The 19,234-nt window shown below is 36.1% G+C and overlaps 1 protein-coding gene across 2 annotated transcripts in view; it reads right to left on the bottom strand.

The window, feature by feature from the left end:
* LOC108149324 (dual 3',5'-cyclic-AMP and -GMP phosphodiesterase 11) overlaps positions 1 to 18,457 on the bottom strand; it is a 42,782-nt gene extending 24,325 nt beyond the window's left edge. The window contains exons 1-2 of one of the 2 annotated variants that reach the window (XM_017276786.2): positions 17,369 to 18,457; positions 11,331 to 11,402 (exon numbers count right to left, since the gene is read on the bottom strand). In XM_017276786.2, the coding sequence (XP_017132275.1) occupies positions 11,331 to 11,391 (61 nt within the window). In that variant the 5' untranslated portion in view covers positions 11,392 to 11,402; positions 17,369 to 18,457. Of the gene's footprint in view, positions 1 to 8,210; positions 8,532 to 11,330; positions 11,403 to 17,368 lie in introns of those variants that run through there. The other variant, XM_017276785.2, reaches the window with a different exon arrangement.
* Between the last annotated feature and the right edge of the window lie 777 nt (positions 18,458 to 19,234).

Genomic DNA, 19,234 nt, shown 5'->3' with positions numbered 1-19,234 from the left:
CCAAAGTAATATTTTTAATTGGTTTTCAGGCTTAAGAAATCTAACGTGGTAAAGAACTAAAAGAAAAGCAGCCACTATTTTAAAACTATTTCCACCTTGCACTGGATTCGATTTACTGAAACCTAAACACATTTAAAGCAATTTTCCCAGGAAACTCTCTATGATTTTCCTTGACCGCTGTAGCACTTTTGGCCAATTCTCGACGTCCTACTGACTTTGCTGGCCATCAGCGCGTGCAATCAACCCAAGCACAACCGAAGACATCAGGACCCATCAGCAGATGTGAACGGACCGTTAAAGGTTGAAGCCATTTTCGAAAACAAAAACCGAACGAGCTGTCAATAAAAATCTGCCAAATACAATCATCATTGAAAAACGCAAGAAAAATAATATACTAATTACCCAGGTAAACAAAAATATGAGTTGGAATTAGTCATGCAGCGAATAGATTTGTGTCATTGGCGACAAATTGTTTATTGCTCAAGTGTATGAATGATTCGCAATATGACCAACGAGTTCCAGAATATAAACGTCATTGATTCGAACAAAATTGACGTCAATATCAATCAAAAGAGAATAAAAATCACGCTACATAAATCGAATCCAACAATTAGCAATATGTGAAAAATGCCCGAAACACTTTTTCACCAACGTGTGAAAATCTAATCAACTCGCACACGATCTTCTCTCGCCTTTCAAATAGCCATTAAAATGTGCAACAATGTTGAATACAGTCGAAATAAATTTCAAAAGTGGTTATCTGCCTTTTTTATTATTTAGAAAGATTTTTATCTGCAGCTAAGTAATTAATTTTGAAATGGAAATTTTGTTGGCCAAATTTTGAACGTTTGCCAGCTGGCGAGTGTCTAGAAACGGAGGCCAAATGTTTGTGAGTGGGTAAGGTAAGTTCTGGGCCAAAAGATAATTTGGCTAAGTATGGGCTGGAAACAGTGTCAGATATCAAAAGCGCCAAGTGATAGGAATTTAAGAAAATTGTATTTATTTAAGTCGCAAATGTGTCCATTTAAAATGTACTACGCCTTAAGATATGTATTTGTTTTTCACCCACTCATCATTTAGCACACCTTAGGCTGGGGCAAATATTATATCCCTTTGCCCTTAAAACACAACCTGAACCCAGGCCAATTCATATGTCCCCTTTCGATAAAAATAATGTATTTCTTTTCTTTTTGATCCATATTTTGACAGATGTCCCATCGTGTTAATCAAGTGTTAATTAGCCGCTGATCAGACATTACGTAGCGTCTGCGACAATATTTGCTAACTCGCAAATATCGCTTGACTTTGATCTGGCAATGTCCGAGAATGACACCGAAAATAAATACAAATATCTTTACAAATATTATTCATTAACGGAAACTTTTTTACAAACGAATTTTGGAATTGTCACGGTGTCCAATTCAAGGAAATAAGCCAAGCAAATAAATAATACGGAATCGCCTGTGCTCGATGCTCCGTTACCATAATCCAAACAAATATATACGATATCTATTTGATATTTTGTTGATTTAGTGCGGGGAGTCCAGAGACTGGAAAAGTTTCGGAATATATTGGTTAAGCTTGTTTGTTTGGTTTGGGCCACAAATCGTAAATTGAATCGGTTAAGGAGGATCAATATCAGTTGGGTCAACAGTTTCAAAGGAACTTTTTCAGTTTCAACTCTTTGGTAGGTTCGATTCCCTAGTTCCCCGAAACCATCTTAAAATAAACACCGACAAGAGTGTGTGTCTTGGATATTAATTTCGAGCCAGAACGGCAAGTCAATACCAGCTTGGATTGACTTGGTTATTTACCCATCAGCAGCATAAACTGTAAGACGATTCCGGGTATGTCTGAGCCTTGGGCGGTCCGCAGAAACAAAAAGGTATACAATAATCGAAATATTGCACGACATTGCACATTAATAAGTAAACAGAAACAGGAACGGCAAAAGCACAAATTGGCAAAACCGCGATTTCTTGGAAATTTAGATATTTAAAAAGATATTCAATGTAAGCTCTTTGCAAGCTGACTGAACAGCTGACAACGGTGGAAAGGTTCTTTTGAAGTTTCCAAGTTGGCGAATGATGTTGACGTCTTTCCTGATAAGGGTAATAAAATCATAAATAATTTCTGTTCATTTGAATATGCTTTTGTACTTTCGTTGGCAAATGTTTTTGACAGGCGAAAGGCAGTTAATAAACCATAAACATTCATTTTAGAATTACATGCTATAACATAAAATGTACATTTTTCTCAATGTCTACATTTTAATTGATAAAAATGTAAAATTTTGAAATGTTAATTTAAATTAAATTGATAATAATTTTAATAATAATTATAATTATTTAACATATTTGTATCTCCCTGTGCAAAATATCACCTTTTCCCACCATTTAATTGAGTAATCTAAATTGAACTGGTTTCTTGCCTGCTGCACGTTAGACAATCTCATTTGTGGCTGTTTAATTTCTACTACGATTTCCAACGAGTTTAAAGGGCTGACTGCCGACCACAAACCCCAACCCCCTAGATCTGCGGTCGGACAACAATTGCAAATTACCCCTTTGGGTAATTAAAAAAAAAGGCGAATTAAAAAATAGATACAAACGGGGAAAATGCAATTGCCTAGAACAACAAAAGCATTTAATCTGGCGCCAACGCCAACCGCACCTGCAGTGATATACCCCCCTATTAAGCGATTTTAGAATCAATTTTAATTTCATACACTTACTGAGCGTTGGAAAATTTTCCACCAGCACCAGCACTCTCGGTACGAAAACAAAATAAAGGCAAACAAAAACATACATAGGTAAACAAAACAAATAGAAGAGAGAGAGCGCTGCTATGCCTTGATATAAATTAATTAAATCTGTTTGATTTGTATAAACAAAACGAAGATTAATTGCAGTAAAGCGAAAAAATATACGTTAATAAAGCATATTAATTACAATGCTGCGAAAAAGATTTTTCTTCTTTTAGTTGGACTTGGAAAGGGAGGGCAGATTGGTGGAGAAAGAGACAGTGAGAAATAGAGAGAAGGGGAGACACAGAAAATACCGTGATAAGCGTGGGGGAAATGAGCCAAAGCTGCGCGTCTCACTCTGCGGCGAATTCGCAAAGAGAGCGGTGTTCAATCTACACAGAAAAAAAACTATTGATTTGAGTAAATATATATAACTGATAAAAAAATAAAATATTCTAAGATCCCTAGTATGATATATTCACGTTATTAAAATTGCCTAAAAATGTATCTATTAGTAAGGTCTTAAAAATGTTAAATTCCTTGGGAATTATTTTTATATATCTTAATATACAAATTGTTTTTTATATTTTTAAGTGTACTTTCGAGAGAGCCCAAGAATGACGACTGCTCAGCCTCTTACCTTCGCACCCTTTTCCTACAGATGGCGTATGTGGGCAGCTGCCTCGATTCCACCGATCGTATTTTATATACACAAGCGTATATATACGAATTTTAAATCGTTCAATTGGCACACATTTTCTGTTGTCCATCGAATTGTGACGCAAGCACACACACACCCCCTCGCAGAGGAAATGCCTGTGAAGTGAGTCAATTCCAAATGGGTTTCCCAAAAAACACATTTTCCGTGCTCCGCTATCGGAAATTTCTTTTCTGAGAAGCAGTAAAATGCATTTGACTGACTCACATTAATTAATAGAAAATGCTGTCAAATGTGGAAAAACTCTTGCTGAATATGTTTACATATGTTTTGAGGTCTAGCCTTGAGGCATCGAACTGCGAATGAGCTATATATGCGCATATGTATAAACAGAAGTACGAGTGAAATTCTTTTGTAGACAAAAGTCGAGCAATATTTTCGACATTTTACGAGTTGCGGGATTGTGTAAGATAAAATAAAATCTTTTACCCGTCATAGTCCCATGATTTTTTATCATTTGAGCGATATAAATAAGGAACAAGAGAAAATAAGCATACAATTAAAGAAATTAAAGCAATGCTTTGCGGAATTTCCGCATGGTAAATGGATTAAACATTTGTTGCCATGGAACTGAGAACTTTTTTCAATACTCAGCATTGTTGTAAAGACTTAATAGCATGCAATCGCTCCGAATGAGCTAATTACATTTTCAACCTTTCCAAACATAAAATTAATTTATTCAACCCAATGTCAGCCGATTAAATCACACATATTCTTATTGAATTGTATACCATGACAATGCATTTCTCAGATACATCAAAACAAAACACTCTTTTTTATCAATCAGCCAAAAAGAATTTGAATTTCGCCATCGAAAGAACGAAGGCATTTGAATATTTAAATAATTAATTTGAAAATACTGCACATGATTTGAATTTGGGGGTTTTAAACGAGTTTGGCAAGCAAACTACCTCCCGAAAAACCCCGCCGCAGCTCAGCGCCTTTGACGAACCATAAACGAGATGCAAATTAAATAAATCCACAGCCACACGAAGCGAATAAAAGAAAATAAAAAAAAAATCCGCAAGATCAACAGCGAAGATACAACTAGAATTCATCCAGCTGACACGTGCCAGATTCGGGCAACACTCGAAGAATAAGTAAAACAGCTGTTTGGCATTCCCATTCCCCGATAAAAGGCAACAACTTTCAATAAAAATTAAACAAAACAAAAGTCCGGACGGCAACAACCATATGGAAAATTAAATGAATCGAACAACAAAAGGTGTCAAACAATAAGCGAGCCAAGTAAAGGTTCAAAGACTCAGCGAAGAAGCGATAAATAAACATAAAATGTCCATAAAGAACTCTTCGTATCAAGATATTGGCTTGTACATACATACAAGTTGAATGCATTTATTGATTTTAATAATTTAAGCGAATTTTAAAGAAAAAGAAAGCAATTCGGTTTTATCTTTTGTGCGAGAAGGAATTTGCATAAGTTTCTCAATGTAAGCATATCTTCCATAAATATTTAATACTATTAAATTGTTGTATTAGTATTAACTAAGAAGAAATTTAGAAGTTGGTGGAATGACCAATCAACTTTACTAATTTGCAGATGCAAAATAAATATATTCATATATTAAATAAGACAAAGAGAAACTTTAAAGATAATGAAAAAGTTCATAAATTGGCATTTTCATAACTTATGTTGAATATAATTGGGTAAGTTTAAAATTAAATTCAGTTATTTATTTTAAACATGAAATAAAACTGACATTTGCCCAACCATACAAAATTTATTGATTTCCAATAACAATTCACTAATAAAGCATCGACAAACGTAGGAGGAATAAAAGTAACTTTCCGATTCTTTTGTTCAATTTTATTGGAATTCCTCCAAGAACGGTTAACCCACATTGAAGAAGGCCTCCAACGAGCTGGGCCCAATCCGACCAAATGTGGGCAGCAGGAAGCCAGTCACATGCAGTCAGCAAACCAAGCCAAGAGCCAGGCCAAACCAGCTAACAACCTCCATGGACCACCTTCTGCATTTGGCCATAATAATCCGGGCGTAATTACCATATATGTGTGCAACTTTTGCCATTGCAATCAGCTTGAGATCTTTTATAATACACATATATTGGGTCAATTTCACCGCCCCCTTCTCTCCTTTTCTATATAAGGAGGGAGAAGAGAACCCATTTGGACAGCACGTCGACTACTTGATATTGTATCATATACTCTATATCCGCACACACACTCAGTGGCTTGTATAATCATGGATAACTGGTCGCAAGTGCGTCAAAGAAACGCCATTAAAAAACTTGATATTGAAAGGGTATTCGTTAGGTCAGAGCAAAAAGTTCATAATAAACCATCGAGCCCAAAGTGAGCTTAATATCTTTGGAAGAAAAGCATCGGGGACCGACTATTCTGGGAAGTGCTATAACATGACGTCTTTATGGTGGTCATTATAATTTATTCAGAGTTAACAGATTATTAAAATTTCGGGGGAATCACATAAAGAGTTCAAAAGCTATTGTTTGATATTTAAATTTTTTAATACCAAGTGGTTGAATGAAAAATTGTGTAATTATTTAACAAAGCTTATAAATCATATTTAATCAGTTTACCTTTGAAGATTTCACTGCTTTTATGTTTAACGTTTGATTGAGAGGTGTATATTCATTATTTTTCAAAGGGAATTAAATAAACGATCTATTTATAGAATAGAATTCTTTGGAATTTTAATATATAGTTTTTTATCTTTAATTGCACAATCTGGAGTGAAATGTTTCATAAGATGTCGCCAGTTTTCCATCAGGGAACTCCCCCGAATGGTCAATAACAATGACCAGTAAATGATTATTTCGGCCAAGTGACGGCATTATGTCAAAGTGACTGATAGGCCATAGCTGCAACGAAACAGGTAGGCCAAGTCAAGGCGTGTTATCAGCATCAAAAGCACGAGTCGGTCTCCCATTGATAAGGTTGCTGCGAGTGCGAGCGAGAGGGCCAACGCGTGAGTGAGTAATGACTGGATTACTAGATTTAGCCGGATAACAATGGTAATTCCTTATGATAATAACAATCATAAACACCAAAGTCGTGTGGGAAACGCGGAGCACCGGAGGGGAAATGGATACTGAGATCTGTCTGCGTGTGTGTGCAGCTGGTTAGCATTGATTCGGTTTCTGGGTACAAAAGTTGTATTCACTTTAGGGTTTATCTAAAACATGTTTGTTTTGGTTCATTTTGAATAAAAAGTTATAGAATAAAAAGCACGGATTTGGCTTAAAAAAACAAAAAGATATAAAATTCAATCTTTTAACTTATCTTATAAACTTTTTAATCGTAAAAATGACTTTACTTCTTTTAACCAGGATGTTTTTCAAACGTTTTGGAACCCTGCTTAAGCAGAATTTTTGTTCCTGTGTTAAATCTTTAAATTTCATTACAACTTAAAAATCGTAAAACCAAATCGTACCTTTTTTTTAAGATTTTCATTAACTTCGTAAGTCAAAACCACAAAGCTACAAAAACCGCCGAAAAAAAGACATCAACTACTTAAGAGCGACAAAGCCACTTCCGTTACAGCAAAAACAACAACTAGAGGCAAAAGACTTTAATGACTAAACTCACCGAGCACCCACACAATTACAGGGGAAAACATATGTGTATTGTTCTCTTCATAAAAAGAGCGAGAAGAACCACAATAAAAGCAAAGTGACAACAAAAGCGAATTGAACTCAGTGAACGCACCTGTCTACCGGTGAGGGGGGAAAGGAAATGGAAAGGGGGGAAAAGGGCTGCCCAGACAGCTTATCGCCTATAAAACTGCGCACTCTCCTCTCTCTCTCTCTCTCTCTCTCTCCTTCGTTCTTTATCTCAGTGGCCAGAAAACGCGCAGTATCAGCCAAAAAACATTATAAAACTCAACTGACCAACACAAATCTAATATGCCAACTGCAAACAATATTATGAACCATAAATAAAGATAATAATTTAATAAAAGAAGCAAAAAATGTATGGTTCTTAAAAATAATAGTTTTTAACATTTTTTTAAGTCAAATTAACTTTAGTTTTCATATTGTATTAAAATTAAATACATATTATATTTTAATAACAATTCTAAAAACTTAAAGAAAGAACAATAAAAATTTAATGGCAGACCTGAAATTGCTTTTAAATATTAAAATTCTAAAGAACGATAAAAAGGTCTTTTAATTTTTGGAGAAACCGCACAAAATAGAGACTGCTAACGAGCACAGTCAAATAACTGTATAAATGGAACCTCTAAAATTGTTTAAATTTTGTTGAGGGTAACGTTTTAATTTTTTTTTTTTTTGCACGCTTGGACGCTTTGCAAATTCGCCGCAACAATATCAAATAATAAACAAAAAAAATAGCGAAAATCACATACACACACACATGGCGATAAGCACACTAGGACAAGATAATACGAAGCTGGCAACACTGGCCATGGTAATACGAGAGAGAGAGAGAGAGCCGCTGATCAGCTGCAAAGAATAAAATGCATCTTTTTTTCTATCTTCAAGATACTCTGCGAAACTCGGCGAAAAAAATTAAACGTTTGATCACAAAATCCATTTGGTTTACTCAGCCACTTAGCGGACGATCTAGAAATTCAAATTGCTCTGCTTAAATTTACGCCTTTTATTTGGCTTGCGTTAATTGTGGCACCGCTATTATGCAGTTGTGTATATGGATACTTTTTTGTTGTATCATTTGATATATATATATATATATATACTTGTGCATATGTGTATATTTTCACACCTTGGCGACACACAGGCACGCACACACACACGCGAATTGAGCACGCGACCGTTGATCGCGTATAAAAAACGTTTCATTGGCTCATCTCAAAATGATTAATTTTGTACTTTTTATTTTGGGTTTTCCTCGGGGTTTTCTCTTAACACACACACACGCGCACAAAACTCTGCCCGATTTTTATATATGGTTTTCAGATCGATTTCCTATTTTTCTGGGCTGCCAGTGGGGCAGTATTTAAATGTAATTTATTTTCGGGCCGCTTTTGTCGCGCGTTCTCTTTTTCGAGCGAACCGAACGCTTTGAATATCTGAGCGATACTAAAGCGAAAAGCGAACGGTGAACGTAGCTGCCGGATACTCGGCGAGAAGCGAACGCGGCGAATTCGCCTAAAATAAACAAAGCCAAGTCACTCAACACGCCTGCTAGTATGAGTGTAAAATCTGAGTGGTTTTCTTTGTTTTTTGCTTTTTATTTACATTTGCCGTTTTTAGTTTAGCTCGCTCCTGAACTTTTGGATTTCCCTCTTTCTCCCCTTGTTGGGTTTCTCGCTCTCCTTCCTCTCGTTTATCGTTTATTCCCTTTGCTCTGACATTCGCATTCAACTTGTTGATAGCGCTACGTTTTTCCTTTTTTCAGATTTTCTTATCAGCGAAAACAAATTGTATCTGTGTTCTGTGACCTGGGAAATGTGTGACTTTTTATATTATTTTTTTTCGCTGTTAACGCCATGCGACCATGGCCGTAATTGATTGCCGCCGCCTGCAGATAGAATAATGAATCGATGGCGAAAACCTAAAAAACCGAACAGAAGCGAAATGTTGCAGTTCTTAAATAGCCATAAAATAAAGTTAAATTATACAAATTAAAATTTCCTCGTAAAGATTGTTTGGCTTTAATATTCCTAAACAGTGTTTTTTTATTATAATTCCATTAAAAATATGTTCTTATCATAATGTATATTTTCTACACTATAAAAAATGAATGCGGTTTTATTAAAAGAATAGTTCTTATAAAATAAACAATTTAAAAACTTGTATAATAAATTGGAGCCAAAATCATAAAATCGAAATGTAAGTCAACAAACTAAACATAAATATAAACCTTTTAAACTAAAAAGTATGTGGATAATAACGCCATTAATTTTTTTTTATTCTCAATATTATGATTATACTTTGAATTTTAAGATCTCGTCTGCAATCTTACGATTTTGGTTTTAAAAGGAAGTTGTTATATTATCCAACATTCTTATGTCATTCTATATGGCAGATAAGCACGAGTGAGCTCAAATTAATTAAGGAGATTAAGAGAACCAGCAAAACAAAGCCATCCGAAAAGGCAACAAAGGCATTTGTTGTCTGCAGTGGAAGTTAATTAAACTTGTTCCTTTCTCTGGATTCCCTGACGATATCAAGTCGAACAGAGACAACAGCTGTTTGAAATTATTCCGCCCAAAGAACAAAACCAATTATGCGACATGACTCAAAAACCGATGCGAATCGATTTGAATTGTATTTACGAAAAATGCACCGTTAGTTGGACATAAGGCCCACAAATACAGACATATTGCGTATCTGTGTGCACTCAGTCAGTTGGCCAAAAGAACCGGCTTTGAGCTTAAGATAAACTTTCGATAAACTTCGCCGCAGCTTTGACTCCGCGAAAAAAAGCTTCTGCCCCTTCGCACTCAAACGTTACGATATTGGACTGAAACTTTTACTCAATGCCAATTTGCCGGCTATCGGAGCTGGAGTTGAGTGAACCGCGAATCAAAACAAAGTAAAGTAAACGCAAACTCAAAATAAAGCCGGGAAAAAATGGTACTCACTTTAAATTTAGTTTATCTACAAAAACCTCATTAATTTATGCAAGCTAGTGGGTTCACAAAAATAAACTTTTATTTTTAAATTTTCTTTTATAAAGTAAGAAATGTATTTCAGCAGATGTAAATATTTTTTTTTTATTTTTCAAACTACTTTTCTTTTAGGGGAACGTAAAATATGTTAATGCTAATGATTTTTACACTTTCCCAACAATTTATATTCATTTTTAGAACTTGGTGATTCTTGTGTTACTAGTTCACTTTCAGTATTCCCCAATCGATTTTAGGTCTTTTTAAGCCAAGCTTAATTTTTTTTTAAATTATGCTTCTATAACTATGAACACATCGTTGAAAGGGTGTCAGCATTTTTGCAAGCCCCCAACTTCTCCCTTTGTTATTTTACTCTATTTAATTCAGTTAGCTTTTCACTCATTTTGTTTTGGCCTTTGTTTGCCAGTGTTTTTTTTGTGGAAACGGAAACGGAAATGACGGCAACCCAGAATGTGTGTATTTGTGTGTGTGTGAATAAAAAGGAGTCCCTATAAACCACATGGAGCGTGACAGCGGCGACATCAGCGACTTTCGCTTCCTGAAAAGTGTTGACAAAGCGTGCAAAGAAGTCCTCTCTGCTGCTTCTTGTTACCATTACAAACGCAAACAGAATCCGCCACTCGTGGATCCACTGTACCAGGGAGCAGGCGGAGAGGGGCGGGGCGGGTAAAAGGGGCGTGGGAGCCACGCGACAACGACCATAAATTGTGCAAAGTTCTCTAGTTCTGTCGGTTGGCTTTGTTTGTTTGGCCGGCCCGCTGTTTGTTTGGCCGTTTGTTTAAAATTAATTAAAACTTTTTGTGATTGTATTCAGTCAGGCAGAAGTTTGGGTAACTATTACCCAAAAGCCCCACTTGACCCCAACTAACTCATCAGCCCTGCAAATGCAAATCCGATTTGCCATTGATTTCGGTGTCGTTCCAAAATACATTTACTAATTGCAGATTTGCTAAGGCTTTTCAAAAATTCATAAGCCCGCCTTTGAATGCAAAGTTTCAATTTTACGCTACTTAACATCTTGCCTTGTCTCGTTAATATTTGATGGGGCAAACACAAAGACGGCTTTTAATCCCATCCTAACATTTTTCGAAAGCAGGATAATGAAAAATTAGACATGCAAAAATGGCATTGAACCTCGGCGCGTTTTGACTTTAAATTCAACACATAAATCCGGCCATAATTTAATGACCCAAAACAGTGTTGATTGCTTTGGCTGGAAAAATGTTAGTCAAATTGTGCGGGGAACTTACCAATTTTGCGTCTCGCCCTCCATAAAACAGGCGGCGCCGCATTGTTCGGGGATGATGCCATTCCAATTAAATCTGCAATTGAAGAAATCAAACATTATTTCATATCGTTGAGAGGATTTACCTAGAAACTCATTAATAATTTCCTACATCATTTAATTGCCAGATTGATTGCGGTTTCGTTTCAAATGGTTCACTGGAAAAACCCTCGAGCCATGAATCCGGCAAAAACTTTTCTTGAGCGCCATGGAATCGCCCTCAAAAAAAGCCAACAAAAAAATTGCGAGAGTGCCAAACAAACCTTAAGATAAAGTTGAACACCCAGAGATACAAGATACATCCGCCAGCAAAAAAGCAGTGAATGAATGCCGGCTGAATGGGTGAATGACTGAGTGACAAGCTTTGATTAATGGAGTCAGCAGTCAAAGCAACATCATTAGACTATTTATGAATGTTTACGAAAAATATGCAAAAGTTGCCAGGGCAAAAACAAAATTTATAACGCCGTCTGACGAAGTTTTCCATCATAAATAATTTTGAGACATATTTTTTGGATGACACAATTTACAGTTGTTTTTATGAACCATAAGATTAAAAGAATTAAACAAAGTAACTTAATTTAATTTCTAAATCATTTGAAAAATTAATTACATATAATATAGATCTTAAAAATACTAATTTTCAAAGAATTCTTTAAGTCCGATTTATATATTGTTCCCTGAAATATTGACCAACTTTAGGCAAAGGCATCTAAAAGCTTTGCATAAATAAGCAACATTTTTGAACTTACTCTAACAATGGTTGAAGTTATAGAAATATTCATTAGGTTAATAAAAGCCCTGTTTATACCATCAAATTCAAATTCAAAAGAACCAATCAAATAAAGAAACGAGTAAGCATTTGTTAGGACAACAAAGCCTGCTCTTGGCCAAACTCTGATCGGTAATAAAGTGATATTGCCAATATTTTTGAATGGAATTCCACAGCCATGGAGGAACTTTCCTCTGACTGTTTGTCTTTATAAATGTGTTTGTTGATTGCTCTGCTTTATGGCTTTTCTCTGCGCATTGCTGCCGGCTCATGTTTGGTTTTTCTTATCGCGACACTTGGCTGCCTTTGCCTTATCAGCGGAAAACAGAACAGCCCGACCTTGACTTTATATCTCACATTTAGTGCGGCGTTCTCAATCTGCGCCGCCACTCAAACAGTCGCCCAAGGCGTGGAAAAGTCAATGAACCGAGCGGAGAACGATCGCCGCCGACATCTGGAAGCTTATTCGATTCGATTCAATTCAATTCAATTCGATTTGACTTGATTTCATTTCTCTTAGGTTCTTAATAAATTTAACAGCAGCGAATTCAATTAAAATTATCAAGTGTGTTTAACTTTTCGTTTCGTTACACGCTCCTCTGGTTTCCATTTCCTGATAAGCAAAAAATGTAAAATCTTCGAAATAAATCATAAAAATAATTAACAAAAGACATGTGCGTACACCCAAAAAAAAATAATGTTGCTATAAATTTAGTAGTTTAATAATATTCTTATTTTTATAAACTTATCCTAAGAAATTACGACAAATCTTAATAAATTAAATAAATATATTTAAATACGTAAATACGACTTCAAAATAGCTCTTTCCTTCTACAATTTAGAAGATATTTTTTTAAGTGCAAGCTTTTTACTAGACTTATATTTATTTGACTGTCAATTTCATTGTCAGTTGGCGCCATTCGTCGATCAGCGTGTTAAGATTAGTCGACAGGGGCGGAACAGATAGTGTAAGGGGGTGGCCAGGGGGTCGAAACAGGGCCCGTTTCCACAGATTATAACTGCGCACAATTTATTAGCAATTAGTGGTTGCAAAACACAGAAAACATTGCCAAGACAATAGCGAAATGAAATGAAATGCAAACAGTTAGAACGCACGGAAAAAAGTCATTAGATAACCCGGCTTTTTAGAGCCAGACAAGCACTATAATTAGGTAACAATTTGGGGTTCGATAGTTTGGCCGAAACAGGGGCGGATCTATAGTAAAGTTTTAAGTGGAACTTTTTGAAATATAACATAAATATAATGATTTATTTGAATACATAACCATGGCAAGTTCCACTAAAATATGCTAAGTTTACAAAACGTATTTTTTGAATTTAAAAATCTCCACAATTAAAGTTGACCGCAAGCGCTATATTAAATAAAGTAAACATTCCCTCAAGCTGTGAACACATAAACTATACCCTAATTAAAAATGCCCTCGTAATCGACATTGGACTACTTTAACGCTTGCCCAATCAATTTCACAACAAACCCTCTCAAAAAGCCATCAAAAATTACCAAAAAAAAAACAAACAAAAAAAACAAAAATTAAAGTGGCCAAGTAGAGGGAATAATAATTCATAATTAATACGAAACGCATATCACGCAAACGTTGACCGTTTTGTGACTATAAAATGCGTAATCATCTAAATAATAACAATCCACGTTCGCAGGGGCACCATAAACCGTAAACAAAAATTATTGTTGCAAATCAAACAGCAGCTGACGATGGGTAAACAACAGGCAGCTAGAGAGCCCGGTAAACAATAAAACACGAGCGGAGCAACTTGGCAAACAGAGGCCTCAAATTGGCCGGGCCAAAAAGTATAAAATAAAACACAAAATAAAAGGAGAGCGCAGCGAATCTAGGTGAGATCTGCGGGGCGTTCCATCGCTTTATGGCCAACACCCACACCCAAATAACGGAGCCGTGGGTGGAGTGGCCAAGACGACAGGCAACAAATCAATCAGCCAAAAAAATACATAAGAAAAAGTTGCGACCTGTTTGGCATTTTTAATATTTCTGACTTGCCAACTAAAATTATGCTGATTTTATTCGTTTGCCTTTCCTTTCTGTGTATATTCCCTATAAGGTAGTTACTCTAAAGTTGTTGTAGGGCCATATCCATATTTGAAAAGTGAGTTCTACCTTCGTTTGTTAGCTATAAAAAAATATAATGTTTTTAAGCCAGTTAAATGAGATCTTTATCACAAGATTCCATGTTAATAAAACTTGTCAGAAGCTGAGCCCCTTATCTGAATAATGACCTAACATTCTGTTTGAGACGCTATGGTTTTAGATAAAAGGTGTTAGGATTATAAAATATTAAACTACATTATAAACTAAATACTTTTTTAGAGACTAAAATGCAAAAAAGTTGTGTTCGATTTTAAATTCATTTTATTTTTATTACAGTTTTTTATAAGGTTGATAGTTAAAATGTTTTTTAAAAAGTCAATAAACCATCAGAAAGCCATTTGCAACTTTATCTGTTTACTTTCTAAGCCCGAAAATGGTGTGCTTTTCATTTGTTTAAGTTTGGGTAATTGTTTGGCATACATAACAAACCTAATCTTAAATGTGTCCGTGAGTGTTTGTTTGCATTTTTATTCCGACTGTGCGGCATGCCAAACACTTTTCTTTTCGGCCCCAAACTTTCATATCTGTTTGGGGTCTTGATGGAGTGAAGTGCATGGAGTTGGCTTATTTGGCTTATGGCTTATGGCTTATGGCTTATGGCTAATGGCTAATGCGTCGTTTAAACGCTGACATGCATGTTGTGAGGAGATAAGATACCGCATGGCCATATAGCACATACCACAAAGAATATAATGTACAACTGTGATGTGTGCTTGGCACATATTTGTTATTTGAGCAGATTTGTTGGCGCTGATAAAAGCGTTGATATCATGGAGAGTGGCAGGAATGGGAAGCCCGGCCATCACAATGCTAAAAGCCACGCGTATTTCGAATTAACATTGGCGTGCTGATTAAGCAAGTCAATTTCATTCGCGCCCAACACCTCTTCAACACATTTTTATTTTATATTCTTAATGTGGAACTCCTTTTGTTGCCAGCGGCTGGAAAAATGCAGTGATTCACTTGGCGACATCGCCGCGGCTCTGATCTTTCTGTCGAACCAGTTAATTAACGATTCCATGCAAAAATCCAAAATCATTCCACACTCTGGCTCAGTGACGTGCCTTCAGGTGACGCAAACCTCAAAGCCGCTGACGTCTCTGATTTAATGTCGCTTTATTTCTGCTCACTTGTGGGCTTTCTGGTTAGTTAAGGAAGAAATGTTGACGGAGTACAAGTGCACCAATGCCCAGAAAGGGGGAGTGAAATTATAATCTGGACCCACCCACACCCGACGATTGAGTCACCTGGAATTTTGCAGGGGAATATTTATCTCTGTAGTTGGAAAAGGCCCTGTCACCTAATTAATATGCAAAGTTTAATTAGTCGCTGATAAGTGCCTGAGTCACATGATTAAATTTGATTTATTTAGCAAGAGTTTGATATTTGTAATTATAATTATATTAAAACTTTAGTGAAATTTGCCAAGCTTAATTAAATTTAAAAACTAAGAACCACATGGCCTGATTTGTTTCATTAGTTCTATATTTGAAATTTAACATTAATGTTACTAATTCGTTGAATCAAAAACAATAAAAGTAAATGAATATATTTTAAACCAGTTTGAAAATATTTCCACAATAAATTAAATTATTTAATTGCTACCGGATTGGTCTAAATTAAGTTGGATATTCTTATACCTATATATTTACTTTTTACTTTTGCTAAATTGGTAATAATTTTACACGATTTAAATATCTTTAGCCACTCATCTGGTCATTCACTGAAAATTTGATAAGCAAACAGTCAGCTCCAAAAAATGGTATCAAATAATGGCGCTTATCTGATTCACGTGGCCGACGGAGCTGCTCCAGTTTTCTGACAGCTGGACAAATGCTCAGTCTCACCGCTCCGTAGAGCCCACACACGTTCATAATCATCTCCTTCATCATCTCTATCTCCCACCTCAGTTAATTACACACTTCTATGTGCGAGCGATGAGAACAATAGCGAAACACGACGGTTAATAAGATAGTTAAAATGCGAAACACGTTGAGCGGCTGCAAAGCGATCGAAACTGAGGAAAAATGTCAACCGGAGACCTTAACGACGTGATTGATATGGAACAGGAAGAACCAGCGGAGCGAAATTTCGATGGGGAAGTCATCGCACGATTTATTGTGTGTTCAGGGTGCACGCACACTTATCGCAGGCACTGTATGCGGTTGCAACAGTTTTTTTAATGAACAAATCAGAAGGGAAACTATTATTTGCCACATATCTGCTTGTGATAAGAACGAAAAAAAGAAAAAAAATGTAAACGCTTAAAGGTGAGATACACTTGAGATGACACTCGAAAAACTTAAGTACTTTGAGTTCAATACCTTTTCAAAAGCTTTTTAACCTAAAACTGGGTATTAAAAGGTCCGCTGAGAAAACTTTAAAAAGTTGAATTCAACAATGAACTTTTCTAATGGCTACCTAAAATTACAAGTAGAGACGTTAGCCTGTTATAAAAGCAGTTTTTTTTCAGGCAATTAAAACTTAAGGGCGGAGGAGAAGTTGGAAAGTTAATTAGCTAACCGTTAACCTAGATGATCTGACAGAAGAGCAGTGCTTGTCATTCACCGAACGTAAATATATTTGGGCCAGGTGAAAAACAGCCCAGGGGGGTGTGGCCAAAGGGGGCGGTATAGAAGGAAAAAGAAGGCACGCCATAAACATCAAGTGCTGTCTGAAGTGTCTTATCTCATGACCATATAACATGGTAACTCTCTACCTCGACCGTTATTCGGCTAACGAGCTTGCAAAATCTCTTCGTGCCTTATTTTATTTACTTTTTTTTGACAGTCTCAAGCGGGCTCTTCACGGCACAAGCGAAATGTTCAAGTAAGCATAAAATGCAATTAAAATAAGGATCGCAAAACAGACAGAAAGAAATTAGAGCAAGTGTACAAGTATGAAAAAGAAATGGACATACTAGAAAATCCAAAAATAAAAATATTACAAATAATTAAAGAAAAAAGAACTGGCTACCTACGGCTAAACTTCTAAAAACGAACACATTTCTATTATATTTTGATTTATAACAATTTTGTTCCATCAATGAGACATTAACTTTCCACCTTTATAACCATTGAAACTTACAGTATTGATCCGCCTTTGTGGGTTTTAACAATTAATCCAAATTTATAGGGTGTATTATGGTATTCCTCAATTTGTTAACTTATTTATCTGCTGGCCTTTTTCCGCCGACTTAACAATTGAAATAAATTTGCTTTTATTGGAGCGTTATTTAATATATCACAAAAACGCGCATATATAGATTTTATGAGCGTATATACATATATTTCATTAATTCACTCAACTCGCTTCGACTTGCGTTTGAAACATTCGCGTGTTTAATTTGTATTTTGTATTCCTTTATTTTTGTATTTTCGTTTTTTTCTCCCTTTGTTTCTCGCCCAGTCTCTTTCCCAGCGAACCGGGGCAGGCAGAAAATGAAGAAAAAACACTGTCACTGCTTATAATAAATTAAAAGATGTATGGAACTGAGACGGCGGGCAAATAATTTGTTGCCTGTTTTTGGTACGGCCGTTGTCATTAGAAAATGATTATAAATCTCGCCCGAAAAACTGTATTCATTTGGTTAAGAATTTTAAGTAATTTTTTAGCATATATTAGGATGGCTTTTTTGCAAAAGCCCCTTTGTTTTAGCACCAATCTTGCAAACACGCCAACGCAGCTACATATAAATCAGACTCTGGATTGGTAAATTCTGCTTCTTTCTGCTTCTGCTTCTAAATGTGCTCTTCGCCTCTTTTATTCAGCTCTTTCGCATTGCTTTGCTCGCAGCTTCTTAATTTATTTTATTTTTTTTTTGTTAAACAATACAATACACTTCACTGTTACTTCGAAAAGGGGCGAACTTCTTAGGGTTCTGAAATTTCCCTCGCTTTCCGATTCACAATACACGATTTCGATTTCGTTTTTGATTTCGAATTCGTATTTCTTTGCTGCCCTCGCCGCAGTTGAAAAAGCGTAAAAGCGAAACACACGCGCAATACACGTTCAGCCCGATCGGATCATCATTATCTTGATCCCAAAAATATAATCCGAGTCCAGGCTGGTTGTACATTTATTTCTTTTCGCTTTAGCTGTTGCCTCCACTTTCGGCGAGAGTCCTTATCTAATTCTCCGCAACCGGCAATCCGACAACTGAGAACTGAGCGCGGCGAGCGGTGAGCGTGAACTGAACGGAAAGCTGAAAGCGGAAAGCGACCCAGCGATCGTGGAGCAGCGCTGCCGGCGTCGACGTCGTCAGATCGCCACTCGCAGCTGGCGCTCCGTAGTGCTGACGTTTTAGCCGTTTCGCCGCTCTCAGCTTTTTTATTTCATGCATTGTCACAAAAATTCCGCAAAGCTAAAGAGCTCGATAAAACGTCGTATTTAAATCAAATAAAATTACTCATTTTTGATAAGAAACAGGCTTTCTAATACTTGCTCATTATAGATTAAATATTTGGCTAGGTATTGCTAATTTTTAATAAAAAATGTTTTAAAATAAAACAAAATAGGCAAACCCATCATAAGTATTGAAAAGGTTTTTAACAAGCTTTAAAGTTCTTTGACTTAATTGACTTTCAACTTTTCATTATGTGCTTTAAATATTTAAATTAAAACTAAAACATTTTACAGTTGCCATGAACAGTTTTCGCTGACATAAACTGATTAATTTATTAGTGAATTGTGTGAGATTTAGATCTGAAACTGTGACACCACTATATCGCTCTGCTTCAATTGGCAGAGGATGCAGCAGCAGAGAAAGAGAGCCAGCTGGAGCTGGAGTATTTGGATTTGGGTCCCCACGCTGTAAAATGTTCTTTTTTATTTGGCTTAACCTCTTTTCCCTTTGAATCTCTTCTCTTTTTGGCAGCTAACGGGTGCAAAGTCCATTTGCAAGAGCGAGTGCATCCGAAAGGTATTCGATTCGCATTCGGGACTGCACTGCAT

The sequence above is a fragment of the Drosophila elegans genome, unplaced genomic scaffold (genome assembly GCF_018152505.1).
Source record: "Drosophila elegans isolate 14027-0461.03 unplaced genomic scaffold, ASM1815250v1 contig_814, whole genome shotgun sequence".
Lineage (NCBI taxonomy): Eukaryota > Metazoa > Arthropoda > Insecta > Diptera > Drosophilidae > Drosophila > Drosophila elegans.
The sequence above is the reverse complement of the archived record's forward strand: the minus strand, read 5'-3'. Positions and strand labels throughout refer to the sequence as shown.